This window comes from Haliaeetus leucocephalus, unplaced genomic scaffold, assembly GCF_000737465.1.
Source record: "Haliaeetus leucocephalus isolate CR32 unplaced genomic scaffold, Haliaeetus_leucocephalus-4.0 Scaffold751, whole genome shotgun sequence".
Classification (NCBI taxonomy): domain Eukaryota; kingdom Metazoa; phylum Chordata; class Aves; order Accipitriformes; family Accipitridae; genus Haliaeetus; species Haliaeetus leucocephalus.
This window is the reverse complement of record NW_010973187.1, coordinates 15,778,349-15,795,633: the sequence shown is the minus strand read 5'-3', so window position 1 is coordinate 15,795,633 and position 17,285 is coordinate 15,778,349. Positions and strand designations below refer to the sequence as shown.

Genomic DNA, 17,285 nt, shown 5'->3' with positions numbered 1-17,285 from the left:
CCTGCGGGCCGGTTTTTTCCAACCCTCCTCCCCCCCCCCCCCCCGCCTCTTGTTTTCCTTTTGCCACTTTCTGTTACTTTACCTTCTAGAGAGACATCTGCGGTTCCTGATAAACCAACCCCAGCAGCAACACCTTTTTTTTTTTCTTTCTTTTTCTTTTTTTTAAAGTCGATTTTAGCAAGCTGGGAAGCTCGCAGACAAAGAGTGTTAGTGCTGGAGGAAAAGGAGGGAGGGGGTGTTTTTGCAGGATGAAAGAGGGAGAAACGGCTGCGAATGTCTTTTTTTTTTTTTTTTTCGGTGTTGGGGTGAGACGAGAGGGGTTTAGTGCAAAGGCTCTGGAAAAACGGTTGCCGTTTGTGGTTAGGGTGCGGATGCCTCTTGCTCGAACACAGCGCGGGTTGGGGCAGCGGGGAGCCGGCTCTGCGCTGAGTTAGCTCGGCTCTGGCCAGCTGAGGTCTTCTGCTGCTCTCAGATGGGCCAGGAGTGTCATTAGGTGCAAGAAAAAAAAAACCCAACCAAAAAACAACCCAACAAACCAAACACCCAACAAAAAACCACTGAACCCTCTGAAAGTAGCTGAGAGGCATCCCCATCCCCCCCAGTTCCCTCCTCTGAGCTGGGAGCTGGTGGGCCGGGGGACACCCCCCAACCCCTCAATAGCCAGGGAGAGGATAGAGAGGTGCCAAAAAGGAGAAGAAGAAGGAGGGAAAGACCTTAAGCAGGGCTCAGGCAGGCTCGGGGGCTGTTTGGGATCCCAAATATCAGGGATGGACCATCCAGCTGCAGATGCGGTGGGGAAGCCAGCGGAGTTTCCTCAAGTTGGGTGGTGGAAGATTAATTGCAAATTAATCGATAGCGGATATTGGCAGAGTGGTTGCGTATTGGCTGGGGCCGGGGAGGTGTTTTGATTGTTGATCTGTGATTATTTTGGGGGTCCTTGATGTGGTTTGACCTGAGGCCAAAGGAAGAGGCCCCCCCCCCCAGGCTCATGTACCCCCGTGGAAGTTGGGGCAGTGCTCAAGGAGTGACCCCGGGGTCCTCACACCCATCAGAAAGGGGGGGGCATGGACTTAAATTTGGTATCCATCCATCTGGGGAGGGTTGGAGGCTCCTTGCAAAGCCTGCCAAGGTTTGTCTGGTCTAGCGACATGGGGTCTGGAGGGCTGTAGAAGCCCTTAATCCAGAGGTGAGGGGGAATTTTCCACCCCCCCCAAAGGAGGGACCTGTGGGAGGGGTGAGAGCTTCTCCAGGGAGCCCCTCGAGCCACCATGGGGTTCGGGTTGTCATTGTCACCATCCTTCTTCCTTGCTGCTGGGACACAGGCCTGATGCTGCCTGTGGGGTGATGCTGGGGAGGGGGACAGGATCAGGCCCCACCAGCCCTGGGGCTGTCGCTCAGCCATGGCCTTGGACCCATGCTTGGACATCCTGAGCTTGGAGAGGACTGACAGGGTCTGGCATGGCTGGGTCTCTCAGGGAGGTGGTTTGTTTTGTTTTTTTTTTTGGGGGAGGGGAAGGTGTCCCCAGCCCCTTTCACCTCCACTTTCCCTAAGTGAACTATGTGCTCTCTTGTTTCCAGAAGGCAGGGAGTGTGTAAATTGTGGGGCTACCTCAACCCCTCTGTGGAGAAGAGATGGCACCGGGCACTATTTGTGTAACGCCTGTGGACTCTATCACAAAATGAACGGGCAGAACCGGCCCCTGATCAAACCCAAGAGAAGGCTGGTGAGTCTCCTTTTTTATTCTTTCTTTTCCTTCTTCTGCAACTTTTGCTTCTTGTCTGCAGCTCGGGATGGACAGGGAAGCTCAGCCAGCTCCGAAATCTGGTCCCGCTGCGTCAGAGGGCTGGGAGGGGGGGGATGCTCGGAGAGATGCTCCCAGCTGCTGTGGGCCTCAGTCGTCCGGTCCTCTTGCAAACTGCAAAACAGGTTAAAAAACCAAGATCCAGGGCTTCTTGCAACCCAGAACTGAGTTTTCACCCAGGTCGCAATGGTGCAGGTGCCTCCGCACAGCACTTCTGGATGGCGACCCAAGGATGGTGGCTCTTTCCAGGGGCTAAAGGGCAGAGTAATCCTTTCTGAGTGACCAGAGAGATTATCAGGAGAACAGAAGATTTCTCCTGGGCTCTCCACGCTGCTGTCCTCCCCTTCTCAAGTGTGTCCCCATCCCCTTTGGCTGACAGCGTCATAGAGGGGGGACCAAAACTGGGTACCGGCCACCACTGGGGCATCAGCTGGACCTTGGTCCTGCAAAGGGCTTGGCTGATGGTCCTGGTGCTGCTTGAACCTGGTGTGGTCATTTGTCCCTGAGCCGTGTAGGTCTCAAATTGTGTCATTCCTCTCCGAGTCGGTGTGAGTGAGGACACAAGGCAGGGGATGGCAAAGCCTGGTGAGTGTGCAAAGCTGAGCGTGTGCCCGGGGCCGCAGGAGTTGGAGGAAGACGAAATGTGCGGGTAAATATTTGAAATAATAGTTGCAAGCCTCGCAACTGTACTACGCACAGGCAGTACGTTACAGCATCCCCAGTGATCTCTTTATGAATTTCCCTGGAAGCCACAAAAAGGTCTGGAAGCTGTGGGCATGGCTAATAAATGCGTTGAAGGATATTTGGCAAATAATCAGGCAAACCACAAGGGGAAAAAATATATCAAGCGGGGGAAAAAAAATATGTTCCCTGCTTGGGAAGTTATTGAATGTTTCGAATCGAGGCACGTTTGGTTTCGTTAGGATTAAAGACGTGGACGGGCTCCTGGGGGCTGCTCAAAATGCGGAGGAAAAGCGGCTCTCGCCTCTCCGCGGAGTTTCTGAGCTGATGGATGGATCCGGTCGGTTGCGTGAGGCTTGTGCCCAGCATGGCCGGATCCTGCGGGCAGGAGAGGGGTGCTTCGCTGCCCTCGTGTTCTCTGTGAAGATGCTCACGGCCTCGGTCCGGCAGCTCTTAGTCACGGATTTCAGCTTCCTCACCTGTGAGAATCCCGCCAAATTGGACCGGCTTTATCCCCACAGGCGCCGGGAAGCGTTTGCAGGATACGGCCCCAGGAGGGGTTACGCTGCAAGGGGCAGCGGCGTCAGCTCTGTCTGGCTGTGCGGGTTTTGAGGAAGATGCGGGTTTGCTCCTCTGCCCCCAAACTTCCCACGGGTGAAACCTCTGCATGCCTTCCTATATGGGCTTTTCCCATATAGGAAAATGTTGGTCTCCCTCACCTCTCATAGCCTTGTTAGAAAAAAGGAAAAGCTTTCTAGGGAGGGAAGTACGGGCTGGGATTTTAATTTTTTTAGGCAGCTCTCTTGTTCTCTTCTCCTCCTCCCCCCAGCCCTTCTGTCTTAAACACACACACCTCGTTTGCTTTTTTATTTTTTTTTTTCCTCGTTCTCTCTTTATGTGTAAAGCTAACTTCCTAGGAAAAAGCTGCCGGATATCTGAGCCCTGGAGATAACTCCTAAACAACAGCTCCGTTTCCCCAGCCCAAACACACAGGAGCTTGAGCGTATCCAAACAAGCGGAGGGGGAGGCAGAATAGGAAAGCGGCTGGAAAAGGGGGGGAGAGCTTTCAAAAAGTGTCTGATGGAACCACGAAAGAATGTCCCGAGTCACTCTCAGCCCGGCACATGTAAAATGAACTATATAAATAAATACATTGTAAAAGGTCATTCTTGAGGGGGGAAAAAAAAAAAAGAGAGAAAGAAAGAAAAAAAGTAAAGAGAGACCTTGTCTTGCACAATCACTCCAATCTTGGGCATTTTAGTTTACGTTACAAAAAGTTCCCATTCTTTGAATGTGGCCTTTGCTAAATGGGAACTTTTGATTTATCTATATATTTTTGTTTTTTTCCAGCACTGCAAAGAGAAACATTTCCAATGCTGTTTGCATCTGTATTTATTTCCCTTGCTAACCTCCAAAAAAAAAAAAAAAACCAGAAGGCCCCAAAGCCGGGCCCGTGTTTGCATTTCGTGTGCATAGATGTAGATGTGCGCGCGTCTGTGGCTTGACTTGATCTTTCCTGACTTGTGAAGGCGAGCGGGCTGGGGAAGGCAGCGTGTGGATGGAGGCTCAGGGTGGGGATCCAGTGCATGGTTCTCTCCCTCTGCCACAAATTCCCTGCGTGACCTTGGGCTGGTTTTGTAGGCTCTGATCCCAGGCGGGCTGAAACTAATGAAAGGACTCCGATGGGTTGGAGAGAGAAGGCAAATAAATCCTTAGATGCTGAGAACCCAGCCCAAGCCTTTTTAAATTCAATGGGCGTCTTTGTAAGGGCTTCTTTTAGGGGAGACGGCTGGAGCTTTGCTGGCCAAGGGGGCTCAGACAGCTCTGCTTCGTCTTGGGGGGAAGGTGGAAGGTCTGGAGATGTTGGCAGGAGGATCAGGAACAGGCAGGTGGTACCACACCACCACTCTGCTTAAAAGGTCTATGGCCCTCTCGGAGACCGCTCCTGTCCCCGTCGAAGCCAGCGGCAGCCAAGTCACTGAAGTTGCTGAGATAAAACCTTCCTTTGGATTTTCTTCCTTTCCCCTGTCCATGTGGATGCAGAGCGCTCCGTTTCCGTCTCCAGCTGTGCTGGTTTTGGAAAGGTTATGGCCAATTTCTCAGAAGGCCCACGCACGTGCAGTCTTATTTTAGGAAGCTAATGCTTGCAGCTCTGTGGGTAGCCCATGTAAATCCGGACGGTGAAAATGCCCCTTAATTAAGCATCGTTATCAGTGCTTGGTTCCTCCTGCGCCATCCTCAATTCCAACTTCTCATCGCTGCCAGCGCTTCTGAAGTTGTGCCCTCGCTCACATGCAACTGGGCCACGGGGTCTGGTCCTACAGATGATATGGGGCACCCTATTAGTCATCCCATTACTTACATGGCCAGGTTCGGGTCGGTGATTAGCGTCAGTGGATGCCATTGCTGGGAGCTTTTACAATAGCGTTATTATTCATTGTTTCCTGCCCGCTGCCGGTGTCTCCGGTATAAGTTGGTACAGCATAAAAGGTACAGTCTGGGACCGAAAGAGCACAGAGTTCAAAATATTCAGCTAACAACGCTGAATTTTTGTAGGGGAAATGCGGCAGATGGAAAAGGTTTCAGAGAAGACAGTGGATGTTGTGATTTATTCGTTTATTTAATGTCAGAGTTTGTTTGAAGGTAGCAAGGTGGTGACCAGGCGTGCCTTTTAAACACACTTGCCGTAAGAGAAATTACGGCGAGCGCTGTGTAGAAACCCCAAATATCTTCAAAGGGGATGTTTCCCCTGTGTGGGCTGAGTCAAATATCACTGGTTTTTAGAAATTTCCTTAGGCTTGATTTTTGGGTCTGATAAGGGCAAAGCTGCCACCGAGAGACTCAATCCAGCCTCTGAGCCATCCGTGCTGGCCAGCGGGGGCTCGTCCTGCGGGCTCGTCCCCCGGGTCTTGGCGAGAGCCCGGCTCTACAAGCTGTTGTGTCCGTGCTGCGTTTGAAGCACGCGTATTAACCCGGTGATTTTGATGGGAACCAAATTTGGGGCTGTGGCATGGTCCAGGGGAGGACGGGACCGAGGCGTGTATGCGCATATCTGTTGGGGGCTCTGCCGTTCCTGGTGGGATGCTTCAACTTCCCCTGCCGGCACCGGGATTTTTGCAACCAAAGACCCACGTGCCGTTCCCAGCTCCTGCTTGTCATCAGCACGGAGAAGTCAGCTAGAGGCCTCATCGGGCTTGAGATCGGCTTGTTTCACCGTGGGTTGTGGTCAGGGAAAATGGAACTGTCCCCACGGGCAGCTGGTGAGAGGCCCTTGCTGTCAGATCAGGAGCTCTGTCATGCTTCCCAATGCTCATGGGCATCGTATTATTTATTTTTCAGACAGTCCTTTTTGTCTAATTAAAAGAAAAAAAAAATGCTACTCTACCTAAAACAAAACCAACCCGTCCTCTCCCCACCTACGCCACATTCAATTATGATTAAAATTGCAACATGACCTAACAAGAGTTGGTATTAACGCTAGCGCTGTGCCAGTGTCCATGTTTGCATTTTGGGTTTGTTGTACGGTATCCAAAGATGCGGTATTTTTTTTTTTTTTAAATGTTGGATGTGCTACAGTGTGCGGCTGTGTGGGGTGAGGGGTAAATTTGAAACAGTAAGAGCACAAAAGAGAGCATTAAAGGCTCAGTTCTGCAAGGTGCCAAGCATTGCTATGATCTGGCAAATCGCTTAAGCACATGTTTTAACTTTAAGCACATGAGCAGACCCATTGAAAGCAACGCATTGGGATGAAATCAGAGCTCTGGGACTGTGTCATATTGATGAAGAAGAGATAGGACGGGGATCTAAAGGTCTTTTTTTTAGGAGCTGTAGGCACTTGCAGATATGCAAACATGCATACGCGTTCACACAGAAGACTGCAAACTCCTTCTCCTCCCTCAGTGGCAGAAGGACAACTTGTTTGCTAAAGTTACAGTTTTTAAATGATAAGCATGAATTCATCCATGTGAAAGAAGAGCGACTTTGCTAAACTTGGCTTTGCTAAATCATTATCACAGCTAACAAAAAAGCTTCTGTATACACCTTGACATGTAGACTTTTTTTCTTGTTCCTCCTCCTTTATGAAATGGTAAATTCTTCTTTCAGGCTCATTACCAATCCTTAAATAAACATGAAGGTTTAGGCTGCAAAAGGATGTAATTAAAAAGTTGGGATTCTTGCTCTTTGCCACGGTGTTATTTCCGATCTGGAGCCCGTATCCTTTGAAGCTGAGCTGAATTTACGGGACCGGGCTGTGCTTGCGGTCGGACCCGGCGAGCAGCTGCCCACCAAACTCGGCGTGGGTCTCACCCGGCGCTTGCTGGAGCCGCTGTGACTCATGCCGTTGACTCCAACAATTATTAGTTCAGGCCCTGACTGCAGAATTAGACCCCTGGGGGGTCTGAGAGAATTAAGATGGAAAGACATGTTGGCATTTAAATAATATTTTCCCCTCTGGAATGGGCTGTGCCAGCGCTGCTAATTTTGATGAGTTCTATCAGAGGTTTAGCACTCACTTTTAGGATGCCCTTTGGCACCTGATTCAGTTCATATATAATTTGGGATTAAAGTACCTCGGGGATTTTTTTCAGAATTATTATTTGTTCTCACAAGCCAGTTTCTGGAGGCCTCTGCCGATGTGCGTCAGTCTTGCAGGGTTGATGTTTTCTTTCTCAGCTATTTTGCTGATTGCATCTTTTTATTTTATTTTTTTTTTTTAACACGGGTGCTTTTCTCTCTCTCCCTCCTTCTCTTCCCCTGTCTCCCCCTCCTTCCCGCAGTCTGCAGCCAGGAGGGCAGGCACGTCCTGCGCGAACTGTCAGACCACCACTACCACCCTGTGGAGGAGAAATGCCAACGGCGATCCCGTCTGTAACGCCTGCGGGCTCTACTACAAACTGCACAATGTAAGTGTGACTGTAACACTCAATAGTGGGGCCTCAGTTGCGGTGCTCGGTGATCCAAACTCTTGCTTGACTTAAGGATTTCCAGTCTTGGGTGGTGTTGAGATCTCCCTTATCCATTTGGGGACCTTGGGGGTTGGAGCGATGAGTCGGCGTCCCCTCAAACGTAGCTGATCCGACTTGGGGAGGTATAAAAAGGGCTGTCCGTGGGTAATGTTAGAGATTTCCCATGCCTGAGCCAAGAAAGGAGGGGTGCATCAACACAGAGAGACATTATCCGCTGCTGATTGGGCTCAGTGCGTTGGAAAAGACAACACGCTGTCCTGCAAGCCGATACCCCTTCTGTGCATAGCTTGGTTCCTCCAGCAAATACAAAACCCGGAAAAAAAGCAAAATGTGCCAGCAACTATTTAGATCTTTCTTGGGTTTGTGGCTGCCTTTGTTCCGTCCCTCCACCCGTCCCCAAAGATGATTTATTTAGGTCTTGTGTTTGCCCCGGTTGATGCAAGCGATTCGTAAAGCAAAAAGGACTTGATTTAGCGGGTTGCAGAGTCTGCTCAACCTGTGATGTGAATTTTAAAGTGTCTGTCATGGAAGGGAAGGAAAAATGAAATGAAAAGGCTGGCAGATTTAATCTAATATCTCCATGCAAAGCCAGCTTGCAGGAACCAGGAATATGTGCCCCAGGGAAAGAGCTAAAGGCATCTGAAAAGTCTTCTACTGAATAATACTGCTAATAAAGGAGTCTTAAAGCTACTCCTGTTACTCTCATTCCACATGTGGCATTAGAATAATTATTATGTCAGAAGAAGGAAAAGACTTTCAATTTCTCTGCTTTGATATCACTTTTTTTTTTTCTAGTGGTCGTTTGCTTTATGTTTGACTTAGAAATCTTGGGCTCTGTTTTGCCCTCATGCCCACCCACGCAAACACATCAAAGACGGATCGGGTTTCGTGGGGCATCCAACCCTTGTGGTGTCTCAGTCCCTTCCATTTGTTATTTCAAGCTCTTTGGTTTCTTGGGATGAGTAAACAAGTTTGGATTAAGTAGGAAAAAAAAACCCAACTAGGCTAATTTTTCACCTGTTCTGTGAGAGGCATCTCTCTTGGAAAAAAGGAAAATGTGTTTACCCTTTAGTGGGCAGGCGTCTCAGCACGTTTTGAGTCCTATGTAGCAAGCAAAGCTTGTCATCAAGCTCTCAATGTGATCACTGCAAACAAAAGGGTTGGACCTGGAGTGAAAGCTCTCAGAATATCTTCCATGGCAAGAAGAGAGCAAGGTCAGCCAACTTCACTGGAGGAGCCTACGCTTGTGCTATGTTTTTATTTTGGCCTGGTAGCCACCAGTGGTAGGACTTAAATCGCATAGCTTGGGAGACCTATACCTGAGCTGCTCCTCCTGTACCCCAGCAAAGCCATTCGAAGAAAATAGGCTCTTCTCGGGTGCCATTGGTCGGACCCGATGGAGACGCCTGTGTTTGCATGAGATGACTTGTACCCTTGAAGATGGGGTACAAAAGGTGACGGCAAAAGGTGGCAGGATGATGAATTCAGATGTGTCTACCTGCAGCGTAGACATCTGCCTGGAGGAATCCCCCCTGAGGTGTCTAGAAAGGTGCCTGGGTGCCGGGGCTCTCCAGAAATGTGCCCGCAAGAGCTCATCCTTTTCTTTTTCACACTAACGTTGTGAACCTAGTTGGCCTGAACTGACCCCTAGATCCAACTGTTTAGGGAAACTCTGATCCGGCTGTGAAATTTGCGACATGGGGCAGGCCTTGAGCACATTGGAACCATTTTCATATTCATTAAAAACACCGACAGCTGCTTAAAAGCTCAGCACAGCTACTTAGCAAAGTCAAGTAGTATCTTGCCTTATGAGCAACTTGATTAATGGGACCTGCTTAAATGAAACCCCTAGAGGACTGAGATACTGTGTGCAACAATAGAACTAGGCGAGGGTACTAAAATCTGGCTATGAGTGGGTAAATCCTTTTGTTTTTACCTTTCTAAGGTGATGCTTAGTTATTACTGCAGTGAGAAACAGGCAACGTTGCGGCTGATAGTCCTTGAACATTCCACCCTCAGCTTTAAAGGTCCACAAAGGCAGAGCATTGGAGCATTATTCTGCAGCCCAAATGGCTTTAGAGGCTGTGACTGTGAAGGCCACATTGTGCTTTGGAAGCTAAATAGGAGTGAGTTTTTTGTGACCGGTGATAAGGCAGTGGTAGCTTCACAGAGATGCCTTCTCGTTTTGGCTGCTGGGACGCAGGACCTAGGGAGCTGTGCTAATTGCCTGGTGGGCTGCACCAGCATCATCCTTTAATCAGCTCAGGGCAGGGAGGAAGTTTGGTGGTTGCACGTGGACAAGGTTCCTCGGCTGATACAAATTGGTCTGGTCTGTTAAAGCGCAAGACTTTTTTGTGTAGGCTGTGGTCCTGCTCCCTTTGTGTATCTTATCTGCATCGGTTCTCCATCAGGAGAGGTGTCAGAAATAGAGAGGCTCATCGTAGCATGTCCCTCCCAAGCAGCTGAGTGTTTCAGCACCGTCAATGCCAGTGGAAGGTCTTCGGTCACCTGGAAGGTGCCATCGCCTTGTTTCAGGCTAGTTTGTAGCAAATTCCTGGCTGCTTTTTTACATCCCCCCCCCCCCCGCCCCTTTTGTCTTTTCTTTGGGTTTAATGAATTTTTCTTGGACCTTCAGATCATTAGGGTATTTTAATGGATTGATCTGAAGATGAAACTTATCTAGTTTTTAAGTCCACACCGGGAACAATTGCAGTAAAAAGGCTATCTTTTTCATGGGGCTATATCAGTTTGTTTTACTGTTGATTCCCACAGCTTAAGCAAACCCATTTGTCAGTAGGATATAAGCAATAATCATAATAGTCTTGGGGTGCATTTAGTGAAGCTGCTGGCATTTCTCCCACTGACTTCAACAAGAGCCGGCTCCATTAACACCAGTATTAACAATGACTAATATTTCACATTGATACGGTGCCTTTCATCCTGTGGCATCCCAGAGTGCTTTCGAAGATACAGCCAGCCTGGAAGATTAACCCAACATTGTAATGACTATGTCTGAAGGATAAATCCGCTTCAGTGACAGGACCTTATTGAGGTCAATGGCAAAATCCCATTGTCTTCAGTCAGAGCAAGATCAGACCTATAATGTTTAAGACTATCCCTTGGATTTGATCTGTTGAATGTGAGGGTCTTGTCCTTGTTATTTTAGTCCTTCTTAGAAGCGGGATGAGCCTTCGCTCACTTCAGGGATGGGTGGGAGTGTACCTTGCTGTAGGTGCACAGAAGATTGGCCTGTGCCCATAGAAATGAGTGAGTTGCCATTGTTTTTGGTAAAAGTCCTGAGAAATGGCCTCTATTTCACAATATCCTAAAGCAGGGCTATGTGTCCCAAGAGCAGAGCAGCTGGTACTTTGCATATGATAAAACAAAGAGCATAATTCCTGCGCATAATTAATTGGCTCCATCTGAAATTAATGAATTTCATATACATGCATTGGGCTGGTTTAATTTTAATTTAGCATGTGTTTGTCATTTTTATCATAATGAATTTTCATGGAGAAGGTCTTCCCTCTGGGTCTCTCATTTCTCTACCCCAGCAACCGAGATCGGTCCATGGCTTTGATGTTTTGGAGATTGCTTCAACTCTGCTGTGACTGACCTTTGAAATCACTGGAAAAATTTGACTTGACTGTGCTGGTCTCACTCTTCCTGACATTTATGCATGTCCTTACCTGTTTGGCACTTGGGTCAGGTACTTGCTAGGAGGGTGAGACCACGCACGCCGGGATGACGTGTCCAGCTAACAGCTTGGATGGCATCTCTGACCCCAGTTGCAGGGCTGGCCATGGCTTTGTCACCCTTAAATTTCACATCAAATCATGGCCCGGGGCAATCTGTTCTTAGCGACTGAATGAAACATGAGAGACGTTGCTTTGAGGAAGTGGTCATTGTCCTGCAGGACACGACACCGTGCTACACAGGGTCAGGACCCCGTGCTTGCTCTAAGAGGTAGCACGGTCCCAGTCCCAGCCCCAGCACCAGTCTGTCGTCGCTTTGCCACCGCCACCTCCTGAGCTCGCACCTTTGCTGCTTCACCTGGAAATCAACTCTGCCTGCCCCTGAGCCTTGGTGTCACGATGCAAATCCTCATTAGGAGCTGGGGCTCGTGTGTACCTCCCCGCATCTGAGCCGGACTCATCGGGGATGGAGACTTCCAGGTCTCCTCTAGTGTCGCTGCCTGGTGGGGCTCACGTGGGGCTGTCTCCTGCCTTTGAACTTGGGCAGCACGTCCCTGTTGGCTGACTTAAAACAGGCCAGGCACAGATTTCCCAGCCCGGCCATCCAGCTGGAGCAAAGGGCCCTCCTTGTGTGTGTATCCCTATTCCCTCAGCGAGGACGGGAAGCCAGGCAGGCGGGTGATGGTGTATTTAAAGCCCGTGACATCTGAGGTTTTTGCTTGTTGCTGCCCCAGGGCTGTTGTTGGGCTGCGCATGGGCAGATTCCTCCTTCCTACCTTTAGCAAGCAGGGCTGATCCCTCCGGTTCCCTTTTTCCAGAGGTAGAGGAATCAGTCTTTTATTCACCCATTTTCAGGATGAGGTGAAGTTTCTTATCACTGCTGGTACAAAGAGCCTGGAGTCACTAATTCGGACTGGGATGATGAACTTTGGGATGCGTAAACTGGACCAGATGAGCTTGGTCCTTCCTCTCCCTGTGCCTCCATCCCCACGTGTAACAGGGAGCTGTTGTATCCCTGCCTCCCCAGGGAGAGAGATCCGTGAATGATACCCATGCTGCGGGGAAAGGCACCAAGCAGTGGCTGATGAGCAAGAAGTGAAACTTTGCTGCGATCTGGAAGAAGGGAGCGCTTTGTCCCTTGCACTGATTTAAGATCTTATGGCTGAGGATCTGTTCAGAACCCTTGCAGGAATCTCTTTTCATTGTCCTTCACCGGGGTTGAGGCAGTAGTTGCCGGTGGATAGCAGATCCATTTTTTCTCCCTTTTCCCCCTTTTGCAGAATATCCATCAGCATTGCCGTGTGCTCACATTTATTATGAAAAATGTTCAGCCCTGGGGGGTTTGCTGGGCTCTCCTGTCTTCTGCTGTGGGTGAAATTCTGCAGAGGAACCAGTGCAAGACCTGTGTAACTCCTCATGTAGGCTCCCAAATCCGGATTTTTAAGGATGTTTATGGATACTGGATGCATAAACCCCTTCCCAAGTGTGGTCTTCAGGATTTCACGGCACCTGTGCTGACGCATGTTGTGGTGCTGGCTCCTTATGCAGCAATAGGAGTTTCTTACAGGAGGTCCAACAGACCTTTTGCTACCATTTCCTAAGCCCAGTGGGTGTATGGATGGTCATTGCTGCTGTGTATATCCATGCAGAAGAATTTAATATTTAGGTTTCCTACAGGTATGCCTGCATGCAAGTAGAAAATGATCTGCTGGGCAGCACAGATACCTGTTTCAGGCCCTGCCAAAAAACCTGGAAGGCTTTAGAAATAAAATCGCATTGGCTAAAGTAAACCTGACAGGAGGGTCAGAGCAAAATCTTTCCAAAGAAGAAAAATAAGACAAATACCTGTCGCTTTTGTGAAGAGTTTGCCCAGCTCCCTAATGCCACTGTGAGAGTTTGAGACCCCTGGTAGCACTGAAATCCCAGCAGCTCTTGCAGCTAATGGTTTTAGATCAGTCAGGAAGCCTCGGGGTGAGACTGTGTCTGCAGGGAGTATTTCAAGGTGCTAATGATTGGTTTCGTTCCTAAACACGGTGCAATTACCTAATGTGCAGATAGCTGAAATTTTTCAGCTGCCGTGAGTTATCTGGGTATGTTTTGCTCCTGTGAGGCTCTGCCAGCAATTTTATGTCACCTTGTGTTCAGAAATTTCAACGGAACTTGAGATTTCCTGGTGGGATCTGAATTTTGGGATGGGGGGAAGAGTTTGTGTGGCCGTGGCACATGGGGTGTACGGGGGGGGGGGGGGCTGGCTCTTCAGCTGGTCCTGGGCACATCCCTGGGACTGCCCGGGCATGGGGTACACGAATCCTGTGGTGATATGGGGAGAAGGGATGGAAGCACAAAAAAAATAATTGATTTTTGTTTAGATTAACAGACCCCTGACTATGAAGAAAGAAGGAATTCAGACCAGAAACCGAAAAATGTCTAGCAAATCCAAAAAGTGCAAAAAGGTCCATGACAACCTTGAAGACTTTCCCAAGAGCAGCTCCTTTAACCCCGCCGCCCTCTCCAGACACATGTCCTCCATCAGCCACATTTCACCTTTCAGTCACTCCAGCCACATGCTGACTACACCGACACCGATGCATCCTCCATCCAGCCTCTCCTTCGGACCTCACCATCCTTCCAGTATGGTCACTGCCATGGGTTAGCGAGAGACTCCCCTGCTGAATGCTTACAGTCTCAAAATGAGATTTACTTTATATACTTGCATTTTTGCAGGCGTGTGGTTATGGGTCTGACGTCCCGAATCAAATGGGAGGGGGAAAAAACTGAATTAAAAAAAAAAAAAAGTTATTTGAAGGCGTAAGAGAGAAAAAAATTTTAAAAAACCCAGAAAAAAACTACAAAAAGCACAAAAAAGGAAAAAAAAAAGAAAAAAAAAGAGAAAAAAGTTAAAAAAAAGGTTTTAAAAAAGTGATGTTTGCCACTTTTTAAAGGAACTCACTATGGCGTCTATGTATTCTTACCCACTGAATCTGGATACCATTTGTGAATAAGCCATTCAGAACTTGCATTCCCTATTGGACAGGATCTCTAGTGCTGTGAAAAAAATAAAATAAAATAAAATAAAAAACGCTGAACATTGCATATAACTTATATTGTAAGAAATACTGTACATTTGAGGAAGACTTTATTGCATCTGGGGAGCTGTAAAGAAAAAGGCATGAAGGACTCCGAGAGATTTTTTTTTAAAGGAAAAGAAAAAAAAAAAGAGGATGGGAGGACAATTTAAAAACCAGAAAAACAAACAATGCAGACCAAGAGGAAACGCGGTCTTACGAACAAATGGACCAACTGCCAGTCATGTCTTCTCCTTTTATTTTATTTTTATTTTGGTTTTTTTTGTTGGTTTTTTTTTTCGGTTTCTTTTTCATTTCCGGGGAGGGGGAGGGGGCTGGCTAGAACGGTTTTGATGATGCATTAACTAACTAACTAACTAACTAAATAACTAAATAAATAAAACCTGTAGGGAGATCATTCATTTTGGGCCACAGGCCTTTTACATAGGAAGTACCAATGGTGTCAGGCAATCAGTGTTAACATGCGGACATTGCCAACAAGGGGTTTTCAGATAGCCATTCTCCAGGTCTATATGCATTGTGAACAAGTTCCTGTAATTGTTGTTTGTATGTATAATTCAACGCACCAAAATAAGAAAGATGTAGATTTATTTCATCCTATTATACAGACTGAATGGTTGTACAAATTTATTTACTGCTAGTGATAAGACCTGCTTTTTTTGTTTTGTTTTCATATTTTTTTCCTCCTTTTTTTTTTTTTTTGGAGAATAAACTAGATTAAATTCTGTTGACTTAAAAGTGTTTTGTACTTGGGGGTGGGAAAGGGAATAAGTTTCTTTCTTTAGTATTATTATTAATATTATTATTATTATTATTATTATTATTATTATTTTAAATTTGTTTTGGTGGTATTTATTACATAGTTACCACAGGTATGGGAATGTGTGTCTCTGTGCTCATGCTGACAGCCAAAGCAGTGTTTGCGGTGGCTTGATTAAAAAAAAAAAAAAAAACCAAACAAAAAAACCAGAACAAAGGAAAAAAAACCCTCAAAAATAAATGGACTGCATGTTAGTGTAATCCCACTGTCCGGTGTGTGCTCCCTGTCCCTCGAATTGCAGCCCAGCCACTGCCCCCGCCTAACGTCGGGCTTCCACGTGGGATCGGTCCCTTTTTGGTCACAGTCAACCGCGGCCACCGCGGTGGCAAACCTGTGTTGAGGACAATTTGGGACTGGGATAAGTGCAAAGGTACATCAGGGTCCTTACGATCCTGGCTACTTTTTGGGCAGTACTAGGAAAGACCCTGAGACTTTAGCTAGGAGCTGGAAAAGCGCTTTTGGTTCTGCCCCATTGGGTACTCAGTGGTATAATTTGATGGTCTACAGTTGAGCTCTTGACGTGAAATCGAGATGGAGCAGACCCTGTCCCTGTGCTTGGAGGAATGGGCAGAGCCTGTTACAAAAGGCTGGATTTCATGGTAGATGGAGGACAATTCCTCAAAATTCGAAGGCCATCAGCCAGCCCCTTCCTGCAAGAGTTTTCTTTGAAATAATGCCATTTGTATTAATATTATTATTGTTATATAAGAGCAAATTTTGGCTCTTATAATTTGCTTTCTGATGGTTTAATCCTTAGGAATCGGTCCTCCTTTTAGTCTTCAGTATTTACTCTTCTAGCTTCTTTATACCATCAAAAGGGTTGGGCATTTACTTTCCAAACGAAGGGTTAAACTTCTTATCACCCCACTCCATTTGCTGGAGATTTAAGCATGGTGTGCTAAGACAGAGGTTGCCAAGGCTGTGAGAAAATGCTTAAAAAACGCCAAACAAAAACCCGACCCCCAAATGTAAAAACCTCCACAGACATGACCTGCAAATGAATTTCCTTTTTTTTTTTTTTTTTTTTAATATGGAATGAAATAACTGAGTTCCTTCACCCAGAAATATGTGTACGCCTGCCTTTCAGTGCCAGATGGATGGAAAAATATCACCATACCTGTCAGATGCTATTCTGAACCCACTTTCTGTCGTGTGATAACTGGAGAGGGTAACAGTGGCGTGGTCTAATCTTCTGCAGATGGCTCACATGAGTAAGGATGTTCCATGTAAGAAAGCCCACTTTGAAACTTTCAGGATGATTATACAAAGGTCAAATAGTCATTTGATTTGGGAATGGGGGAGGAAGGGAAAAGGATTGACCTTTATCTGGGCTTTTTCTCCCCTGTTTCAAAATGAACCTAGTTAAATTATGTCTACCATAAAGGAGGATTTAACAGATGTAAGCAGAACAGGCAGTAATCGTTTTGTAATGTTGTATATTCTTTCCTTTTTTCTCTGTTGACAAAAATGTGTAAAAAAAGTCAGAACAAATGGCACACATTCAAAATCTTATGTTAATCACCTTTCTGCTTTCTCAATGAATATTTTAAGCATAAAGACTAAATGTCGAAATAAAACAGAGTGAAGAATTACTGAGATGCAAATGAAGATCTTGTTGGCTCCTAATTAATCATCTGCAAAATATAAAGCTATTTTCAATTAGTCTGACAAATCAAAGGAAATAATCATCTTTGCTGATATTAAGCTTGAGAGATTATTATTTTTTAATTCGTGATGCTGCAACCTTTCCCTCCTTTTGCTCATCAACAGATTGCAGTTGGACTAAGATATTGATCCCAAGACCTCAGCAATGATGAAAATTAGAGGAGGATTTGCAAGGCAGAATTTTGCACTCGTCTGTTACTGTGGTTTTATCTTTCCATTTGCTTTAGAGGGAACTGGCTCCTGAGTTTCTTGCTCTAACTTTTTTTCCTAAAAACTGGAAACACCTCCTTGCAGTTTCCTTCTGATGTTGTTTCTTAGGTTTTAGGGGCATTGAGTGAGATGAAGCAGGATTGGGGCCAGATCAGAGAATGAGCATCCAGAGAAGGACACAAATGGAAACACTGTGTCTGCATATACTCTAGGAAACATACACAGTTTGTCTAGAGAGTTCTTACATCAATTATCTTATATTCTGATGTCAGGAGCAGGAATAATAGGATCTCTCACATCACATACCCCCTGATTACTGCCTGAGGTGCTAAATTAACATGAGTAGTCTAGCAGTTTCT

General features: G+C 46.8%; 1 protein-coding gene across 3 annotated transcripts in view; it reads left to right on the top strand.

The window, feature by feature from the left end:
• GATA3 (GATA binding protein 3) overlaps positions 1 to 13,970 on the top strand; it is an 18,365-nt gene extending 4,395 nt beyond the window's left edge. Inside the window, exons 3-5 of one of the 3 annotated variants that reach the window (XM_010580999.1) lie at positions 1,582 to 1,724; positions 7,262 to 7,387; positions 13,515 to 13,970. In XM_010580999.1, the coding sequence (XP_010579301.1) occupies positions 1,582 to 1,724; positions 7,262 to 7,387; positions 13,515 to 13,799 (554 nt within the window). In that variant the 3' untranslated portion in view covers positions 13,800 to 13,970. Of the gene's footprint in view, positions 1 to 1,578; positions 1,725 to 7,261; positions 7,388 to 13,514 lie in introns of all 3 variants that reach the window. The other 2 variants (XM_010581000.1, XM_010580998.1) reach the window with 2 other exon arrangements.
• The last annotated feature ends 3,315 nt before the right edge of the window (positions 13,971 to 17,285 follow it).